General features: G+C 35.8%; 5 protein-coding genes across 8 annotated transcripts in view; 3 read left to right on the forward strand and 2 right to left on the reverse strand.

Moving 5' to 3' along the window:
• LOC107590347 (apolipoprotein D-like) overlaps window positions 1–655 on the reverse strand; it is a 2,870-nt gene extending 2,215 nt beyond the window's left edge. For all 3 annotated transcript variants that reach the window (XM_016279056.1, XM_016279054.1, XM_016279055.1), the window contains exon 1: window positions 572–655. The gene's annotated coding sequence lies outside the window, so the exon portion shown is untranslated. The remainder of the gene's footprint in view (window positions 1–571) is intronic.
• Window positions 656–2,642: 1,987 nt separating this feature from the next.
• Window positions 2,643–8,114, forward strand: LOC107590298 (myoneurin-like). The gene is made up of 6 exons (XM_016279007.1): window positions 2,643–2,660; window positions 4,383–4,422; window positions 4,712–5,002; window positions 5,738–7,140; window positions 7,855–8,014; window positions 8,099–8,114. The coding sequence occupies exons 3-6, from the start codon at window positions 4,731–4,733 to the stop codon at window positions 8,112–8,114; spliced, it is 1,851 nt and encodes a 616-aa protein (XP_016134493.1). The 5' UTR covers window positions 2,643–2,660; window positions 4,383–4,422; window positions 4,712–4,730.
• A 2,575-nt stretch (window positions 8,115–10,689) lies between these two features.
• Window positions 10,690–13,371, forward strand: lrrc34 (leucine rich repeat containing 34). Its single transcript, XM_016278919.1, has 10 exons — window positions 10,690–10,793; window positions 10,878–10,990; window positions 11,160–11,224; window positions 11,345–11,428; window positions 11,556–11,684; window positions 11,764–11,859; window positions 11,961–12,115; window positions 12,636–12,791; window positions 12,909–13,035; window positions 13,121–13,371. Exons 1-10 carry the CDS (start codon window positions 10,696–10,698, stop codon window positions 13,346–13,348), a joined length of 1,251 nt encoding a protein of 416 aa, XP_016134405.1. The 5' UTR covers window positions 10,690–10,695; the 3' UTR covers window positions 13,349–13,371.
• A 22-nt stretch (window positions 13,372–13,393) lies between these two features.
• lrrc31 (leucine rich repeat containing 31) lies at window positions 13,394–18,948 on the reverse strand. Of its 2 annotated transcripts, XM_016278917.1 has the most exons (12): window positions 18,807–18,948; window positions 18,590–18,672; window positions 17,832–18,047; window positions 17,613–17,759; window positions 17,354–17,521; window positions 16,574–16,744; window positions 15,576–15,743; window positions 15,207–15,374; window positions 14,967–15,131; window positions 14,718–14,885; window positions 14,261–14,605; window positions 13,394–13,589 (listed from the first exon to the last, which is right to left on the reverse strand). In XM_016278917.1, exons 2-12 carry the CDS (start codon window positions 18,600–18,602, stop codon window positions 13,519–13,521), a joined length of 1,800 nt encoding a protein of 599 aa, XP_016134403.1. In that variant the 5' UTR covers window positions 18,603–18,672; window positions 18,807–18,948; the 3' UTR covers window positions 13,394–13,518. The 2 variants fall into 2 exon arrangements, with proteins under 2 accessions (XP_016134403.1, XP_016134404.1); XM_016278918.1 differs by having other exon boundaries at window positions 13,528–14,605.
• Window positions 18,573–19,449, forward strand: part of si:ch211-230g15.5 (polyhomeotic-like protein 3) — a 40,535-nt gene continuing 39,658 nt past the window's right edge. Inside the window, exon 1 of the mRNA XM_016278915.1 lies at window positions 18,573–18,636. The gene's annotated coding sequence lies outside the window, so the exon portion shown is untranslated. The remainder of the gene's footprint in view (window positions 18,637–19,449) is intronic.

Genomic DNA, 19,449 nt, shown 5'->3' on the forward strand with positions numbered 1-19,449 from the left:
ATTATATTGATTTTGTCAGGAAAAAAGATGATCTGAACACTGTTGTGTAATTTATGGCTTTACTTTACTCTGGCATTACATCCCACCCACATCCCTCTGATCAGCATGTGGTACGTTATATTACTATTAAAACATTTTCTTACAAACTTATGTGATTTGATCAAATACATAATAATAATATAATCGTATATTGGTAACGGAGAAATTACAATTAGCTTCAAGCTACACATGACAATTAATGAGATCAATACAACACTTTTACTTGAATGTTACCTTCAATTACTAGAATTGTATGTGGAAGATACACAGTTACAACTTCTGTGGGGTGTGAAGAAAAAGTAATGTAACTAGTAGTGTAACTAATTACTCTTGTCAGAAAGTAATAAGTAACAATATTACTTTTGAAATGAGTAACTAGTAATGAGTATTATATTACATTCTTTGAGTAACTAGCCCAACACTGACAGCTACACAATACAAGTATACCCAGAAAATGATAATAGATGATAGAATTATGATTTAGTATAATATCACAAAACAGACTTAATAACAATGCAAAGTAAATTGATACCTGTTCCAGATGAACCTGTTGTTAAACACAGAGCTGAAGGTGTTGCGTGTGTGCTGGTCCAGTAACTGAGTGCTGACAAGAGAGGAGGAGACGCTCGTAACAGACTGAGATTGTGTTGTAAGAAAAAGCAGCTGATTATGTAAATAGATATCATGGGAGCAGTATTGCAGTGACAGGGTGTGTGCTGTTACAGAAGATTGGGTCTCTTTATTTGCCCTTCTCCACTGGCCCAGACCGTTTGTATTAAAACAGTGACAAAATGGCTCAGGTGACTAGGCTACAATCAGTTTATTTGTGAAGATTATAGTCAGCAGATTTTATTAATAAAACTGACAATCAGACTTTCCCATGGGCTGCAGCCAGACACTAAATTATGTCCTTCTTGAGTCCAATAAACAAATGACAGCGAGTGACATAACTTTTTTAAGTGATTTAGGTAACCATGGTAGTAGGCAGTTGTTTATCATTAAACAAATATTATTTACTGATATTGTTATGTAAGTTTGATTATTAAGTAAAATTAAATACCTTTATAGTATTCCGCCCATTTGGTTAACTGTCACATTGTTGATATTAAAGGGGTCATATGATGCGATTTCAAGTTTTCCTTTCTCTTTGGAGTGTTACAAGCTGATTGTGCATAGATAAGATCCCTGAAGTTGCAAAGACTAAAGTTTCAAAACCAAAGAGATATTATTTATCAAAGTTACCAAAAGGGTCTGGCTGCAATAGTCCAAATATAAGTACTTATTATAAGTGTACCGTAGTGATTCAGAATAAGACAAAAACGCGGTTTGGAAGATGAATTCATGATGTACTCGCTCATTATACACATTTTGCAAATTTTGAACACAGAAAAAGTTACATAGTGCTGCTTTAATAGGCCAACCACTCCTGGTTAATTCTTTGTGGAGACGTGTTCCTTGTCGCTTCGGCCCAGGATTCAAGCAAATTTACTAAAGATCTTTTCATACAACCTTTAACCCTGGGTTAATGTCTTTTTAAACATGGGATTAATAGTATCAAGAGTAAAAAGTCCAATAGAAGATGTTTAGAATTGTTTAGTGACTATAATCTGTAGAAAAGACCCAAAGATTATTCCTGCATCCAATAATTTCATAAATAAAACTTAACAATATCTGAAATCGAATATTGTGATTGATGAGATCTCTTCACAAGGATAAATGAAGTGCGTTTATATACTGAAATGGATGTCATTGTCTGTTAAAACTGGCTTACACGTTTTTTAACAATTAGGGCCTACAATTAAAGTTGTTGTTTTTTTTAGCTAGTAAACTACACATTCTGAACCATTATAGTTTTAAGCAGTGTATTAGCAGTTAGTTATTATGCTACATTCTAAGAAAATATCTGTAAAAATAGGGCACAGTCTACTATATTAATATGAAGGAATTTTTCCGTATAGATTTTTCACAGTTTTTTTTTACCTGCATTTTAAATTACGCATTGTATGGATAATGAATAATGGATAACGGATAATGTCCTGGAAAATTACTAGTACCTTTTCCATTTTTCTAGATATTTTTCTTGCAGTGTACTAATCGCAGGCACAAGCTACTAATAAGGTGTATCACAAATGAGCAATATTACATTTATTATGATTAAATTGAGCAATTGCTAATAGAAGCTAACTTAATTCATGTGATCTGTGTACTGCTAGGCATCTTTGGTTTCCTCATTTTGTGTAATTTAGATGGAAAATGTGTGCCTTTTTATCATTTGAGTCACTTATCAAAAGTTGCTAAAAATGGCCAAATAAATAATAAAAAAAATAGCTACATTTGTTGCTTGGTGCTTTTGGAAGAAAAAGTTGCTAGGGCAGTGTGAAAAGTTGCTAAATTTAGCAACAAAATTGCTAAGTTGGCAACACTGTTCTGGACATTTGTGTGTTTGGCTCCACCTAATGGTTACAGCTGTCTCTTTGGTTCAACCCATAGACTGTAAAAAAACAGGTTCAAACACCGGAAAGAGTTCAGACGGGAGGATATTACGTCACAGACCAAATCCGCTTGAAGACCTCGAAAATGGCCGTCAAAGCAAAGCGATTTTAATCTACTGTCGAAATAACGTGAGAACTGAATTTTTATTAAAAATTCGAATTTAACTTTATATTTATTAATCACGTAATTAAAATAATTATTGCACGACTCGGTGTTGTGTTTGTAATATATAGACCGAGCCTGCGCTCTACCGGATCGAGCATTTGCGAAATAAGAGCCCTTTGTTTTGCATGTCAAAATGATAAACATTCCCCTCTGTATCCATTCAGAGAACAGTGCGTTTAGTTATTTTAGTGCATATTTACGACTATAATTATTGGGTGCTGTATAATATTTTGAGTGACCTTTAATGGTGATAGTTTGTCGGCAAGCTCGTTATTGCAGCCAACTTTTGAGTAATGGGCGGGAACTTTTATTTTCCTTAACTGATGTTATCAAGCCTAAAGAATCGCTCATTTTATATCGAGTTATTGGTTAATTTATATATGCACACTTTCTTCATTTTTAGACGCATGTCTGTTTCATTTACACAGGTTTTTGGGTGTGGTTTAAACCATTATAAATTTACGTGCAGTTAGTAAATTATTTTAGTTATTTTGTTTATTGCTTGCAATTCTGTTGCATATAAAATACGGTCATTATAAGTCTAGTTCACCCAAAATGGAAATAATTTCATAATGTATTCATGTTGTTCATCATTATGTTGTTCCAAACCTTTATTACTATAACTGGATAATGTCCTGGAAAATTACTAGTACCTTTTCCATTTTTCTAGATATTTTTCTTGCAGTGTACTAATCGCAGGCACAAGCTACTAATAAGGTGTATCACAAATGAGCAATATTACATTTATTATGATTAAATTGAGCAATTGCTAATAGAAGCTAACTTAATTCATGTGATCTGTGTACTGCTAGGCATCTTTGGTTTCCTCATTTTGTGTAATTTAGATGGAAAATGTGTGCCTTTTTATCATTTGAGTCACTTATCAAAAGTTGCTAAAAATGGCCAAATAAATAATAAAAAAAATAGCTACATTTGTTGCTTGGTGCTTTTGGAAGAAAAAGTTGCTAGGGCAGTGTGAAAAGTTGCTAAATTTAGCAACAAAATTGCTAAGTTGGCAACACTGTTCTGGACATTTGTGTGTTTGGCTCCACCTAATGGTTACAGCTGTCTCTTTGGTTCAACCCATAGACTGTAAAAAAACAGGTTCAAACACCGGAAAGAGTTCAGACGGGAGGATATTACGTCACAGACCAAATCCGCTTGAAGACCTCGAAAATGGCCGTCAAAGCAAAGCGATTTTAATCTACTGTCGAAATAACGTGAGAACTGAATTTTTATTAAAAATTCGAATTTAACTTTATATTTATTAATCACGTAATTAAAATAATTATTGCACGACTCGGTGTTGTGTTTGTAATATATAGACCGAGCCTGCGCTCTACCGGATCGAGCATTTGCGAAATAAGAGCCCTTTGTTTTGCATGTCAAAATGATAAACATTCCCCTCTGTATCCATTCAGAGAACAGTGCGTTTAGTTATTTTAGTGCATATTTACGACTATAATTATTGGGTGCTGTATAATATTTTGAGTGACCTTTAATGGTGATAGTTTGTCGGCAAGCTCGTTATTGCAGCCAACTTTTGAGTAATGGGCGGGAACTTTTATTTTCCTTAACTGATGTTATCAAGCCTAAAGAATCGCTCATTTTATATCGAGTTATTGGTTAATTTATATATGCACACTTTCTTCATTTTTAGACGCATGTCTGTTTCATTTACACAGGTTTTTGGGTGTGGTTTAAACCATTATAAATTTACGTGCAGTTAGTAAATTATTTTAGTTATTTTGTTTATTGCTTGCAATTCTGTTGCATATAAAATACGGTCATTATAAGTCTAGTTCACCCAAAATGGAAATAATTTCATAATGTATTCATGTTGTTCATCATTATGTTGTTCCAAACCTTTATTACTATAACTCACCACTTTTATTATATGGAAAGAGGATGCAATGCAAATCAATAATAATGGCAGAATTTCTGTTTTTGGGTGAACCATCTCTTTAAGATGTTCAGTAGTGGCTGATGTTATAAGATGTTCTTGACATTGCAGGTTGCTCCTCTTCCAAGACATGCCACATATCACTCACAGTGAGTTTCTTCTGGAGCAGCTGAAGAGACAACGTGAGAGAAGCTTTCTGTGTGACTGCACAGTAACAATAGGACAGTCTCAATATCATGCACACCACAATGTTCTGGCAGCTTTTAGTGAGTATTTCTCTACGCAGTCTATTGATGCCGGAAAGGAGAATGCCACCATAACTTTGGACCCAGAGTTGGTGAGCGGGGCTGTGTTTGAAAAACTACTGACTTACATTTACACTGGGGACTTGAGTATGGACAGGTGAGTTCATGGAAATCTATTTCTATACATTTATTGTTATCTGTATGTAGTTTTATATTTATATGTACTGTTCCTAAAACCTGGAAATATTTTTTATATATTCTTAACCTGGAATATATATTTTTGTATAGTTTTTAGCCATAGATTTTTTAAAACAAATATATATATATATAAATATATATACATATTTGCATTTTGTGTGTGTGTGTATATATATATATATATATATATATATATATATACATATATATATATATATATATATATATATATATACATAAATTAAATATTTATATATGGATAATATATAAATATACTGTTTTAGCCAAATATTTAATAATATTTAGCCGATTAAATATTTCATTGCATGTTCATATTCACTACTGAAAATATTGCCATGACTTTTTAAAAATTGTTTACTTGACTATATAGTGTATGTAAATGTTCATATGTGTATAATATGTAAATGTATTTTGGAAATCATGGAAGTCATTGAAATACATTTTATGAAGTTTAGTTTTTTCAGTAGTAAATATAAATTTTTATTTTTACTCTACCATAATCTATAAAATTTTTACTGTGCTATGAGCTATTTAATCTGCTAATTGTTATTTTGGCTGAAACTTTACTTTTATAGATTAAAAATAATATATATTTATATAGTGTATATAGTAAATATAGTGACATTTATATAATTATACATTAGAAATTCCTGTGCTTTTTTTTTGTCCTCAGAGAAGAAATTGAAAGTGTTCAGAAAGCTGCTTCTTATCTTGGGATGCCCGAGGTTGTGGCTCGTTGTACACTAATTCAAGATGATATAAAAATTGGTGGCTCACCCACAAGACAAGCGGAGTACGAAGATCCAAGGTCCCCCCTGAGCCCAGACGACTACGAACCTTTAGAGCCGATCGCAGAGGTGGAAGAACGGGAGCGGTTGAGGGAAAAGAAAGAAGATGGGTTACAGGATGATGAAGCCCAGTCATCTAGTGAACAGACACCGCAGAGAAGCGGCAGCAAGAGAGGGAGGAAACCCAAAACTAGGCTGGATGATGTTGAGAGTGAGACCATCACTTCTCACAGAGGCAGAGGAAGAGGTCGGGGGAGACCGAGAGGTCGCCCACGGGTGAGGCCATTGACTTCTGATTCAACTGAACAATCTCCAGCGCAGCAAACCATGAGTCAAAATAGCAGCTCAGTAGGGAGAGGAACCGGAAGACCAAGAGGTCGTCCACGGGTTAGACCACTGTCCACTGATAGAGATGATTCTGGAAACGCTGAAGATGAGTCTGTAGCAACCAAGGATCAAGAAGAGAGCTCTGCTCACAAAAGAGGACGTCCACGAATTAGACCCCTAGCATCTGGTGCAGAAGGAGACAGTGGAGAAGAGGAACAAGGAGACGCCCAAGAAACAGAGGTTGTTGAAGAAGATTCTGTGAATGCTGGGGAGGAAGATGACGGTCAGGTAAAGACTGATGTGGAAAACCCAGACGGAGGTCTTTTAAAACGAGGAAGAGGAAGACCGCGGACTAAGCCATTAACTACTGAGAACCAAACCACAAACACTGAGAACGCAACTACAGACACAGAAGACGGTTCAGAACCTGCAAAGACAAAAGAGAATGAAGGGACCGGCCGTAAAAGAGGAAGACCTCGATCCAAACCTCTTTCTTCTGAGGCACCTGAATCTTCCAATCCAACAGATAAGGTGGAGAACAGTGGAGAAGAAGCCAGTGGAGAAACAAACCAAGACGCTGAGAAACACACTGAAGAATGCTCATCTCAATGTACAGAAGATTCAAAGTCAAATCCTGCAAAGAAGGTCCGCACCAGCAACAGGAAAAGAAGCTTGAGTAGAAAGCTAAAAGAAAGCCAAGCTAGTAATGAGGAAGAAGACGATGTAGAGGATGAAGAATTTGGCAATGACAAAGAGGACTGGGCCGGAGAAGAGGAAGTGAAGCCCTTGCAGGACAAACACAGGCCTATATGTAACGTCTGCGGGAACCTCTTCTCAGAGATGAGCAGTCTGCGCAGACACATGCGCATACACAAGGGCCTCAAACCCTATCAGTGCCAGCTCTGTACCCGCTCCTTCAGACAGGGCAACCAGCTGAAGACCCATATGCGCATACACACAGGTATGACTCACATGTGTAGAAGGTACACTGCATTAATACACTTATTCACTTGAATAAATGTGCCTTTTATTTGATAGATTTGATAACAAAAAATGTGGAACTATAGTATATGTCCATGTTTGTTAATCACAAACTACTGTTCAAAAGTTAGATTTTTTTTATTTTTATGTTTTTGTCTCTTATGCTCTTAAAGGCCACATTTGTTCGAACAAAAATACAGTAAAACAGTAATATTTTGAAATATTATTACAATTTAAAATAACTGTTTACTATTTTAATATATTGTAAAATGTAATTCATTCCTGTGATGGCAAAGCCGAATTTTCAGCAGCTGTTACTGCAGTCTTCAGTGTCGCATAATTGTTCAGAAATCATTCTAATATGTTGATTTTGTGCTCAAGGAACATTTATTATTACTATCAATGTTGAAAGCCATTGTGCTGCTTAGTATTTTTGCGGAAACGGTGATACAATTTTTTTATGATTCTTTGCTGAATAGAATTTAAAAGAGCAGCATTTATTTGAAATATAAATCTTTTTGTGATATTATACATGTGTTTCCTGTCCCTTTTTCATCAATTTAATGCATCCATGCTGTAAAAGTATTCATTTCTTTTAAAAAATCTAAAATCTTAACACCAAACTGTAGTGTACATTGCCATAACTTTGCTGATAGGTTTATGTGAAGTGATTCATGTATTATTTTGTTTTCAGGAGAGAAGCCCTTCAGTTGTACATCTTGCGAGGCATGTTTTTCTCAGAAATGTCAGCTGGTCTATCATTGCCGAATGCATCACGGAGAAGAAAAGCCACATAAATGTGATTTCTGTGGAGCAGCTTTTGCCACATCGAGCAATCTGAAAATTCACATAAGGTATGTGCAGTGCAGTTCATGAGCATAATTCCAGTTTAATTTCAGTGATAAAATTACACATGTACATGAATGTGCTGCCACAAGGGCTTTGATTCTCTAGAGGCAAATGTGGCCCAAATCCGATTTTTTTTTGCTCACATGTGACTCAGATCTGTTTTTCTTATGACAGTGTGAACAGCACAGACCACATGGAATCTGATCTTTTCAATTCCGATTTGTGCCACTTCCACCGCAGTGTGAACAGTCATATCGGCATTCATGCGACTTTTACGTCACTCTAGGTCGACATTCGTCACGATTCTGCACTCATGGGAGTCACTTGAAAGTTTTTACATACCCAAAGCTATCGAGACATTTGCGAAAGGTTGTCAATGGAGTACAGTAACGTGTCAGAACTCACGTATTGCTGTGACAACTCTATACAAGCAAAACATGAGGGCTCGTATTATAAAAGTTTCAAAACTCTGCTTTCTTCTGTCACATACTTGTCTTTATTTTTCATATTTCCTGCGCATAATTTCGCTGGCTTCTGCGGCAGATCACACTATAAATAAACGCTGCAAAAGTGTTGCCAAGTCCACAGTTTTCCCACAGAATTGGGCAACTTTTTCATTGTTGCCGCGGGTTGTTTTTCAACTACGTGGGTTAAACGTAAACAGGACATTTGGGCCAGAACGCGATTGGGCCAGTTTTGTACTAGTTTTGAGAAGCAATTGGGAAGATTTAGTTTTGAAAACCTGGCAACCCTGTTCATATTGTTTTTCTGCGCATGCGGGTCAGTTCAGAACCATGTTCACACTCGAAATCTGATATTGGCCACATTTTAAAGAGCAATGTGCACCGCTATACAAAAATATCAGATCTGAGCAAAAATCAGAATTGAGCACTAAGGCTCGCAGTGTGAACGTAGCCATAGTCACACTTAAATGGTTATCAGTTCTTTAATATTAGATTTAATATTATCATTGTTATACTGTAACATATTTTTTAGAGTTCACACTTAATTGTTTCTTTAATATTGGATTAAATTTTATTATTAGTAATACCGTTGATGGTGATGACAATAATTATTGGAAAATATTTATAAAGAATGTTTTGTTTTAGTCTGATTTATTGTTTTAATGTGGATTGTTGATTATTATTACTATTATTAATTTTTAAAGAGCATAATTAAATACTGGTTCTCCATATCCATTTTTGGCCACCTAAACATAAAAATAATGAGTTTAGTACTGGTCATAAAAAGGCAATATTTGTTAATCTCCCATTAAAATGTCTTTGCCCCCGGAAACCTCACTTATTATCCAACAGTCAGCAGAGCCTCAGATGATCATACAGCATGCAGACGGCACAGAGCCCTCCATGATCTTCCAGCACGCAGACTCATCCGAAGCACCGGTTCTCATCCAACACGGAGAATCTGGCGAGCAAGTGAGCTATGTATTGGAACAGTACGAAATCCCCGGAAACGCTGAGATGGAGCACACGCAGATTGTCATCGTTCAGACCATTGATTAAAATACCAGCTTTTACTTCCATTTTAAGTGTATTTTCTCCATTAAGGGAAGACTGAGGGTAGGATCAGTCACGCCAGTGCGGAAGCAATTTGTCATAAACATCCCTTCAGATAACTTGTTTTCTAAGCTTTTGAATGATGAACTCTTAGCAGATATCAGTTATACAAAGCTGTTGAGTGAATGTGTGGGGCTTCTCCTCTCTTGCTTTTTTCTTAAGTAAATGTGTCACATTCAGAGCAGAATCTGGATCATTAAAAGCAAAGTATTTTCTGCAATGAAGGGAAGGCCAAACTTAGGTTTAGCTGTGATATAAAAGCTGTGCTTAAAATGCGTTTGGGTTCATTTAAAAATACTTTTCTATTTAATTGAAAGGGCAGTGTTGGCTATACATTACAATTGACTTGGTCATTCTGATATTTGAACTATGCGTTTGTCTTTTAGAAGTATGATATGTAAATACCTATAATGTTATATGAACAATTTCATATATGATGTGAAATCATTTAGATCCTCTTACAAACTGGGCAACTTTTATAATAAATCATCTCACGTCTGAATATTTGTTGTGGTTGATATATATTTTTGGGTAATGCATTCACAAAATCAATCTGGTGAAGACCACTGGTGTATTTTCCTCAATACCCATCAATATTACTTGTAGTAGTTTTTATATTCAGGTGATTCTTCAACTAGGGGAAGGTTTCTGTCCTGGATTTCATCATATTACCAAACAATATTTGTGAATTTGAATTCAGAAACAGTCCATTTCTTTTTATTTATGTAAATGAATATATATTACAACTGGCTAGTTTTTTATTATTATAGGTCCAATACTACTTTCAAGGCCCTTTCTGCAAAAGGTGAGTATTGTCCCACCCACCCACATTTTTAATATATGAATATAACATTCATATATTTTGAGTATGTGTAATAAGTTCATAAAGAAAATCATTTCAATTTTCTATGACTTCGAATATATGTTGTTTCTTTACCCACATCTCTCTCTCTCTCTCTCTCTCTCTATATATATATACACACTATACAGTATATGCGATTATATAGCGCAGACCACCTGAAGATGTCGCCATTGCGCAGATGATCTCTATGTTGGCTTAGCAACTTCAAACTTGGTTTCTGTTACCATAGCAACTTAGAGCGTGAAACATGGAGGACTTGAAGAATCGATATTTATCTCTATGCGCTGAAGTTCAGCAGCCTCCAAATACATGTGTTTTGGAAGTCTTGGAAAACAACATTAGTAGGTTGGTTTGGAAACTATATAATATATAAAGTATGAACAGCCGTTTCGACTTTATTGTGAATTAATGTTGTTTTGTTTAATTCAGCGATGCCTCACTCCGACTAACCGGTAATGATCAACTGAAGCATGGAGACAGATTGACAGATGAAGATATGCTGGTCTTGTCAAAAACACTCGTGGGAAATTCGGCTATAAAGGGTAAATATTAACTCGTCCTACCCAGAACAATTTGATGTCATGGAAATCATAAACCACTGCACATATTTACAAGTTCATTGTTGCCTATACCTGAATCAAGTACTTTTAAAATATGTACTTGTTTAATTTCAATATTTCATAATGTACTGAAAATAAAACTTAATTGCAGGTTTAGATCTTAAATACAACAATATCACAGATAAAGGAGCTGTTTATATTGCACACCTCATTCAGGTACTGTATGCCATCAGAATGTTCCTAAAGACTCATTCATGAGCTTCCTTGGGTTTATATTTTTAAGCCAACTAAAAATGTTAAAACCAAGACTTTAAAGGAATATTGTCATTTCAACAGGAGAGTGAGTCCCTTCAGTCTCTTGATCTGATGTGTAATAACATTGAGGCAGATGGTGCAGAAGTGATAGCAAAAAGTCTTCATGTAAGTGTGACTAATTCACATTTATAATTAATGTTAAAATGTAAAATTCATTCATACATTAATTATACGTTTTAAATGAATGCCAATATTTATCATGATTTTAGCATGTACTGTGTTAATTTTACAGAAAAATACAAGTTTGAAGACGCTCAGAATGACGGGAAATAAGATTGGAAACAAAGGTGCCTTGCAACTGGCTGCCATGTTGCAGATCAATGCTACTTTAGAAGAAATAGATGTCTCAGACTGTGATCTGGTAAGTTTCTTGAACATAAATGTAACCACAAAATAAAGGTAATTTACATTTGAATTAAAGTATTGTGTTTATTTCCTAGGCTACACAAAGTGTAATAGCATTTGCCATCGTCCTTAAGAACAACAGAAGAATCCGTGCTATTAATGTTAGCCGACCTCTTCTTTTCAGTCTTCAGGTTTGTTTTCAGGAAAATTGTGCTTTGATATACCCACTTTATTAATTCATTTGGTAAAAGTCTTTTTTAATGGTTAAAAGTCAATTGAACTTAAATAATAGGAGGAAACAACAGTCCATATGGCACAGATACTGGTGGTGAATAAGACACTGAGGGAGCTGCACATGGGAAAGCATGACATGACTGATACTGGTGTGGAAAGGCTGTGTGAAGCACTGAAGTTAAACGTCTCTCTACGCTACTTGGATCTTCGCTGGTATACACTCACTCACATAATTCTCATAATTCATGATCCTAAAGGGATAGTTCACACTAAAAAATGACAATTCTGTTGTTTACTCACCCTCATGTGGAAAGCAAAGGGAGTTTTTATAGCAGAATATCGTAGCTGTTTTTCATACAATGAAAGTGAAAGGTATTATATGGCACAGAGCAACTCAGACATGAGTTCTTTTGTGCTTCTCAGAAAATAGTCAAGTCACCTTCATTTATATAGCGCTGTATACAATATAGATTGTTTCAAAGCAGCTTCACAGTAATAAACAGCAAAATAACAGATCCAAACTTCATCAAATATGAGACTAATTCTATTTCTGCTGCAAAGCAGCTCTACAAAGACAGTATCATTATTCAGCTTAAAATGGTTGATTGTGTTGAGTGTTGATTCAGTTCAGTTCAATAACTGTAAAGTTCATCAGTTATGAAATGAGTTCAATTCATTAATAAACAATATGACTACAAGATAGAGGAATTGTAATTTCTGTATTTTTTAACAGTAACAGAATTACACAGGATGGAGCCAAATGCTTATCAGAGGTTTTGAAACAAAATCCCTCTTTGGAGATTCTAGATCTTTCTTCCAATCGCATTGAAGATGATGGCGCGGTGTATCTAAGTGAAGCTATCAAGCTGCCACACAGCAAACTCAAAGCGTTAGTGTACTTTATTTATAAAACAATGCTTTTATATGTCTAAAATCTCGCGTTTATACGTAAAATTATTTCCCTTGTCTATGCTGTCCAACTTATTTCATTGTTTTTGCCTCCTAGATTGTCTGTTACCAGCAACAACATCGGAAAGAAAGGTCTTATGTCCTTCAACGAGGCAATGAAAGTGAATTCCTGTCTCACACACATTTACATCTGGGGGAACAAACTTGAGGAGCCAGTTTGCGTGGTAAGATTCCACAAATCTCTAAATTATCAAATACAGTATTCAACTGGTGTACGAAAACAGATGTTCTCTCTGCATGTTTAATCAGGCTTTCTCCCGGCTGATAAGCAGCGGGCGGCTGTTGGAGGAGCACACAGATGTTTCTCCCTATGAGGTGGATGGTCATGTTTTTTTAGCAGAAGCATCTCATGGTTTACACAGGCATTACTATTGGACATCCAGATATGGGGGAGATGGAGACTCAAGTAATTCAGCTCTGGCCCTGATGGCATCAGATTCATTGTCTCTGCAGATCTATCCAGTCTCACATTCATGATTCATGATTATCGGTTTTGTCCAAAAGTGTGTGTTGCTGCTTCAGTGTAAGACACATTTAGACTTAAATTGATTGTGACTTTTTGTTGTTGAAATATTTCAGTTGCTGGCAAGCAAAATAATCCACAGCACAGTTGGTTACATTTGTATTTATTATAATTACTCACAAAGTTAGTGTTTTTGATTACAGCCTTTATGTCCATGTGTCCAGTGTTTGGAAATGTCACATGCTGCCATGATGTCTGCGAAAAACACGTCATTTATGTAAATGATTTGCTCTGACACTTTGTCTTCACTGTATTGGGTGTCACATGCAAATATTCCCACAGTTTTGGCAGGACGGATAAAAGTCAGAGAGATTTTGATTTAGCAAGTTCAGTCGAAAACAATCTTTTTGTTTTATGTAAATGAGAAAAGAAGCAAATGAATAAAATAATATAAAGTGTAATTCCAAATACTTGTCCAACAAGAATTATCTCTACTGTAGTGCAAACAATCAACACTTAAAGGGATATTCAACCCACAAATGAAAATGTATGAATCTTCACGCAGATCTAAGTAGATAATGATACGTTTATGATAAAACCAAGACATTTTAGGCAATTTAGAATCTCGGTTAGAACATGTCCGGAAAAAAGAGGATGTATGGTCACCTACTTTAACCCTATGCTGACAAGTTAAATTTTAATTTCTGATGCTTTAAATTGATTATAAAACATCCTCTTTTTTTATATGATCAATTGTGTGATATAAAAATTTGAAAATACATGTTCAAAAAAGAAAATGGGTCAAAGGAATGTGCGTAATGGTCGAATGCTTTTCAATCAACACATTGTCAGTAACATCTTGATTTGCAGCTTCAGTAACTTGGAAAACCATCATTGTCAAAGCGGCTGAAATGCTTCTCATTAACCTGCTGCCTTTGGTGTGGACGTGGCCAGCCTGTCACATTCCAGGATGACATTCTTCTTGCGAATAATTTTTTCCAGCTTCTCTATCTCAGCTGAACTCAGAGCCCAGTGCTGCAGAGACAGACGGGTGAGGGAAGAGAGCTGCGGAAGGACCTCCAACAAGGCGGGCAGCCAGGGGGAGACGGAGAGAGATGCAGAAGGTCGCAGACTGACATCCAACTCCTCCAGTCCCTTTAGAGGAGCAGCCTTCCCAAAAAGAGACATCCAACCACCATCCCCAACGCTGCCATTATAAGACAAATCCAGCTGTTTCAGATGGGACAGAACTCCACTCTGGCAAGCAGATTCTGCAAGATTACAACAGTTTGCAAAAGTGTCATTAGATGGATGTTTAAAGTACTGCAGTCATGTATCGCAGCCTTAATGTAATTAATTGAACATTCTTTGACCAGAACTGACCTAGTTGTAGCACATCTTCAGTGGTTAAATTACAGCTGCTCAGTCTGAGTTCCTGTAGTTTGCAATCAGGCGGCAAAGCCTCCAGAAATTGCTTCAGATTTTCCCCCACACACTTGTTCCATGACAAGTTCAGACTTTCAAGCTGTTTTAGCATCTGCATTGCGGTAGCTGTGAGGAAACCAAAAAAAGTCAAAATCTCTCCATTTAAAAAGAAATTCAATGTTTTTTTTAATTGTATTGGTTTCATACCAAGAGCATGGCATGCATGTGTGCTCAAAGCACAGTTGTTTAATGGAAGTTTGGTTATCTGAGAAAGAGGGAGGGTTTGCAGAAGATTCTGGAGTGTCTCTCCAACACTTTTATTGGATGACAAATCCAGCTCTCTGAGCTCTTTGAGAGATGAAGCTACCCGGACTGAGAAAGCAAGTTAAAAGAACAATACAAACAACTTCACTTCAACATTAAATGAACAGTGACAGCTAGTCTTACCTAAAGCCAACACATCTTCCTTTGTTAGACAGCACAGATGCATGTCCAAACTTCTCAGGTGTGCGAGGAGAGCTAGGTTAGTGGACAGCATGGTGAGACCTCCACCTGCTTCCTTATTACATGACAGATTGATGTGCTCTAGCGCAGGGACGGACCCGAGTGCCTGTCCTTTTAACATTTTACAAAAGAAATTCATTAAATTATTCTCCAAAATTATTAAGGAAAGTAAATGAAACTGAATTATAATGGAAAAGCTTCCTGGCAGAAATTCAATGTCTGTGCTCACAGTTTGTAGCTGTGTTGCTTATAGTTATGTTTGTCTGCCATTGAAGGTCTATTTTGAAGGACTTTCTATCGTAGCTTTCGTACCCAGAACACTGATGCTGTCTTTACTGAGTCCACACATGCTCAGTTTTAGGGTCTTCAGTTGTGGAGTTGAGCCTAGAGAGGAGGTGAAGTTCTCCATTCCCTTGATTGACAGCTTATTATTGGACAGATCTAACTCCTCCAAACTAGACAACATGGGAAGAGCCTCACCTGTAGAAAAAAATTAGTGCTTTTTAAAGAAAATTGATAACCATTTACAGCTCATTATAGGCTTCTTCTGAATGACCTAAAGCTGAATTCCCAGTTGATACACTCAAACGCATTGATGGACTAAAGTATTTTTACTTTGTTACTTGTATCTGAAGTGTCTGTCTGTGCTTTATCAGAGTCTATTCATTTTAGAACCAAAACATGCCTTTCCTAGTAATTTTGAAGAAGACTCAAGTAAAGCTGTCTAGTCTGACTCAAAATGAGCCAAGAACCGTAATATGTTCCTCAGTTTGACTGCGCTGACTCATATAATTCATTATGATGTCAAACTGAGCTCTAACCTATTTAAACTCTATATCTTATCTGACCTGACATTAGACCCCTCGCTCCTTAAATAGGCATTTTGAGCAGGTTGGAATAATAAACAAAAAATTATAAATGGCAGTAGAGACCCACAAAGAAAGTTATTTTAACCTAAAAGTAATTAGTTATATTTTGCATAAAATAAATTATAGATTTAATAAAATAAATACAAAATATTTTTGTCATTGTAACATTACATTTATATGATAATTACGCTCATTTCCCCTCTAATTCTCATTAGTCTAATGTGTAAATACAAAACATACACAAGTAGAAGTTTTTACTGATATTATATTTCACCAAAGTATGTATAATTTAACTCAAATGCTGGATTTGTGTATATAGTTCACCACTACCCCAAAAAATGAAACATAGTCTTCAATGTCATATGAAATCCTACCGTGGAGTAGTTGGAGGTTCTACTTCAATAACATCATTATATGAGTTTTATACAAAGCATGTCTTACTTAGAGCCGTAATGTCTGTCTCGGAGAGCTGACAGTCCACCAGGCGGAGTTCTTTCAGTGTGCTTTCAGGTTGGAGGTGTTCTGTGAAGTGTCTGAAATTTCCTGCACCGACGCCAACATTCCAGGACAAATCTAGCACCTCTATTAGAGGAATGCAGTCAAGAGCCTCACCTGGAATATCATTTTAGGAGAGGGGTTTTTTTATCTTAAGAGAGACCAATTTCAAGAAATCAGGTTGGAATTTATATGATTTTCCAAAGAAACGTGTGTATATTTAGCTTTTTAGTTCATGTATGTGATAAATGTTGCTTAATTTAGCATTTTTGTAAGGTCTTTTAAAGTAAAAATGAAAATTCTGCCATAATTTTCTCACCCTCATGTCATTTCAAACGTATAAGTCTTTCTTTCTTCAGCAGAACAAAAAAGAAGATACTGGTAACAAGTCCAGTATATTTTTTGACCATGCTATGGAGGTCAATAGGAACTGAAACTGTTTGCTCATCAACATTCTTCAAAATATCTTCTTTTGTGTTTTTTGTGAAGAATGTTGGTAACATTCCCATTGACTTCCATTTGTATGATTTCCATTGAATTTCCATTGTATGGTGAAAAATTATGGAAGTCAATAGGAAACTGTTTGGTTACCAACATTCTTCAAAATGTCTTCCGCAGAAGAAAGAATGTCATAGGCCTACAGGTTTGGAATGACATCGAGAGTATGATGACAGAATTTTTTGGGTGAACTATCCCTTCATTAGAATAAATGAATACTTCCTGTACCAAGAGCAGTAAGGTCTTGATTTGTTAATCTGCAGCTACACAGCTTCAGCACTCTCAGTTTCCCTACATGCTGCAGATGGACAGTAAGTGCCTTCAGGGAGCCTCCAACCAGATCATTCCAGGACAGGTCCATCACCTCCAGCTGAGCCAGAAATGGCAGTAAGGTGGCTGAGGAAACGTCAAAACAATAATTGGAGATCCTGACGCATGTACGGTCTATTATTGTACTGTGGGGAAAAAAGTATTTCACAACACCCACCTAGTTCCACCACATCTGTAGCTGTCAGATCACAGTGGCACAGGCTCAAATTCTGACTGTGAGGGGTTTTCCCAAGCTTCTGAACAAACTGCTTCACCCGACCCCAGCCCACAACAGAGCCGGCCTCATCATCTGTGTCATTGATCTCTAAAGGAAAACAAGGGTTTGTTAATCTATATTTACATTAAGTTACGTCTTCTAAACTCACCTAATGCCCACCTTTCCCAGGCTCATTATTTTCCTTTCCCTCACTGGCCTCTGATTCTTTCACTTCAGGTATGCCTCCGTTTCTCTTGTCACTGCTCTCTGATGGGCGGAAGAGGCGGCCCACAGCCGGTTTCTTTCTTTCCGTGAAAGAGGCTTTCCTTCGGAGCTGGTTCATAATCAGATCCAGAGGAGATCTTTTCTGAACACTCTCCTTCCCTTTGGTAGATACTGCATTGTGATGACAAAATATATTTATAACTGACTCCAAATTTATTATTAGATTAATAAATCATTTAGTGTTACATAATTGCATAAATGTTGACTTTTGAGAAAAATGATTTGTGTTAATCTCACCACCAAATTAACAATAAAAAAGATACTATATTTTGCATACAAATTATATACATGATATATTTTCAGGACAATTATCTTTGCTAATGTTTCACTTTTAAGTTTGTTTCTACAACAAATACTAAACATATAATATATATATATATAAATATTATTTTATATTTGTACATCATTTTATATATAAACATCGATATATTTTTGCATTTAACAATAATGAGGTGGGGTTAATTCTGCTTAACTTTCAGGTAAAATTAAGCGAGGGAAGGGAAAAAAAGTTTGAAAGGTTTTAAAAGGGGCTTCGTTTTATATAAACTATATTTATATGTATAATTTCTTCTAATTTGTAATATCTTGGGGGTCAGTACGACCCGGACGTGCTTTGACAGATTTCGTGGGATTCACACTTCCAGATAACATACCTGTTGAATCCATTGCTTTTTAAAAGAAGATCTCGGCTTACAAGCAGGTAAATTATGTATGGTTATTATGTCCTTTTTTCAATCTGAAAAATGAATACACCAATATTTAAAACAATATGAATGACAATCGATTTGTTTACTTTGTCATATCCTGCTCATCGGTACAACAGGACCTGTTTTAAAATCATTCAGTCAGAATGACTCGAGTTGTTCTTACCTTGAAATATTTCTTGAATCATTTATATATTATGCATTCATCAGTGCGCGATGACTGTAAGCATTTTCAGTCCGCATTTACACCTGTCACATTCATCTCATTCATACCGGATCCCGGAAGTTAGGCTGAACTTTGGCTTTATAAAAACACTGTAAACAGGAGCTGTCACATGAATCCGGTCACTTTAAAAGCCCCAACTGGCATAAAGTTGGCTTGACGTTGGACGTTCGATATTCAGGGATCGTCTCTAAAGTTACATGCGATATTGGTATACACTTTTTTTTTACGTCAATATCATTTGAGGAGAATGACTTACAGTAATAAAAAAAAACAGTAAACTTTTCATTTAGGTGTCAACTACAATGCACACCTTATACATTTTTTATATTTATTAAAATAAACTGTAAATCATTTGTAAAAATAAAAATAAAAAATTTCAAGTACAGAATGGGCTCAAACGCAAATTTAAGGCTCAATAGCATTTGAGGAGAATGACTTACATTCATAAGAACAACTGTAAACTGTTCATCCAGGTGTCAACTATAATGCCCACCTTTTACATTTTTGATATTTGTTTAAATAAACTGTAAATCATATGTAAAATATGCTACTTTTTCACAACCAAATGGGCTCAAACGCAAAT

The sequence above is a fragment of the Sinocyclocheilus grahami genome, unplaced genomic scaffold (assembly GCF_001515645.1).
Source record: "Sinocyclocheilus grahami isolate Dianchi unplaced genomic scaffold, SAMN03320097.WGS_v1.1 scaffold126.1, whole genome shotgun sequence".
Taxonomy (NCBI): Eukaryota; Metazoa; Chordata; class Actinopteri; order Cypriniformes; family Cyprinidae; genus Sinocyclocheilus; species Sinocyclocheilus grahami.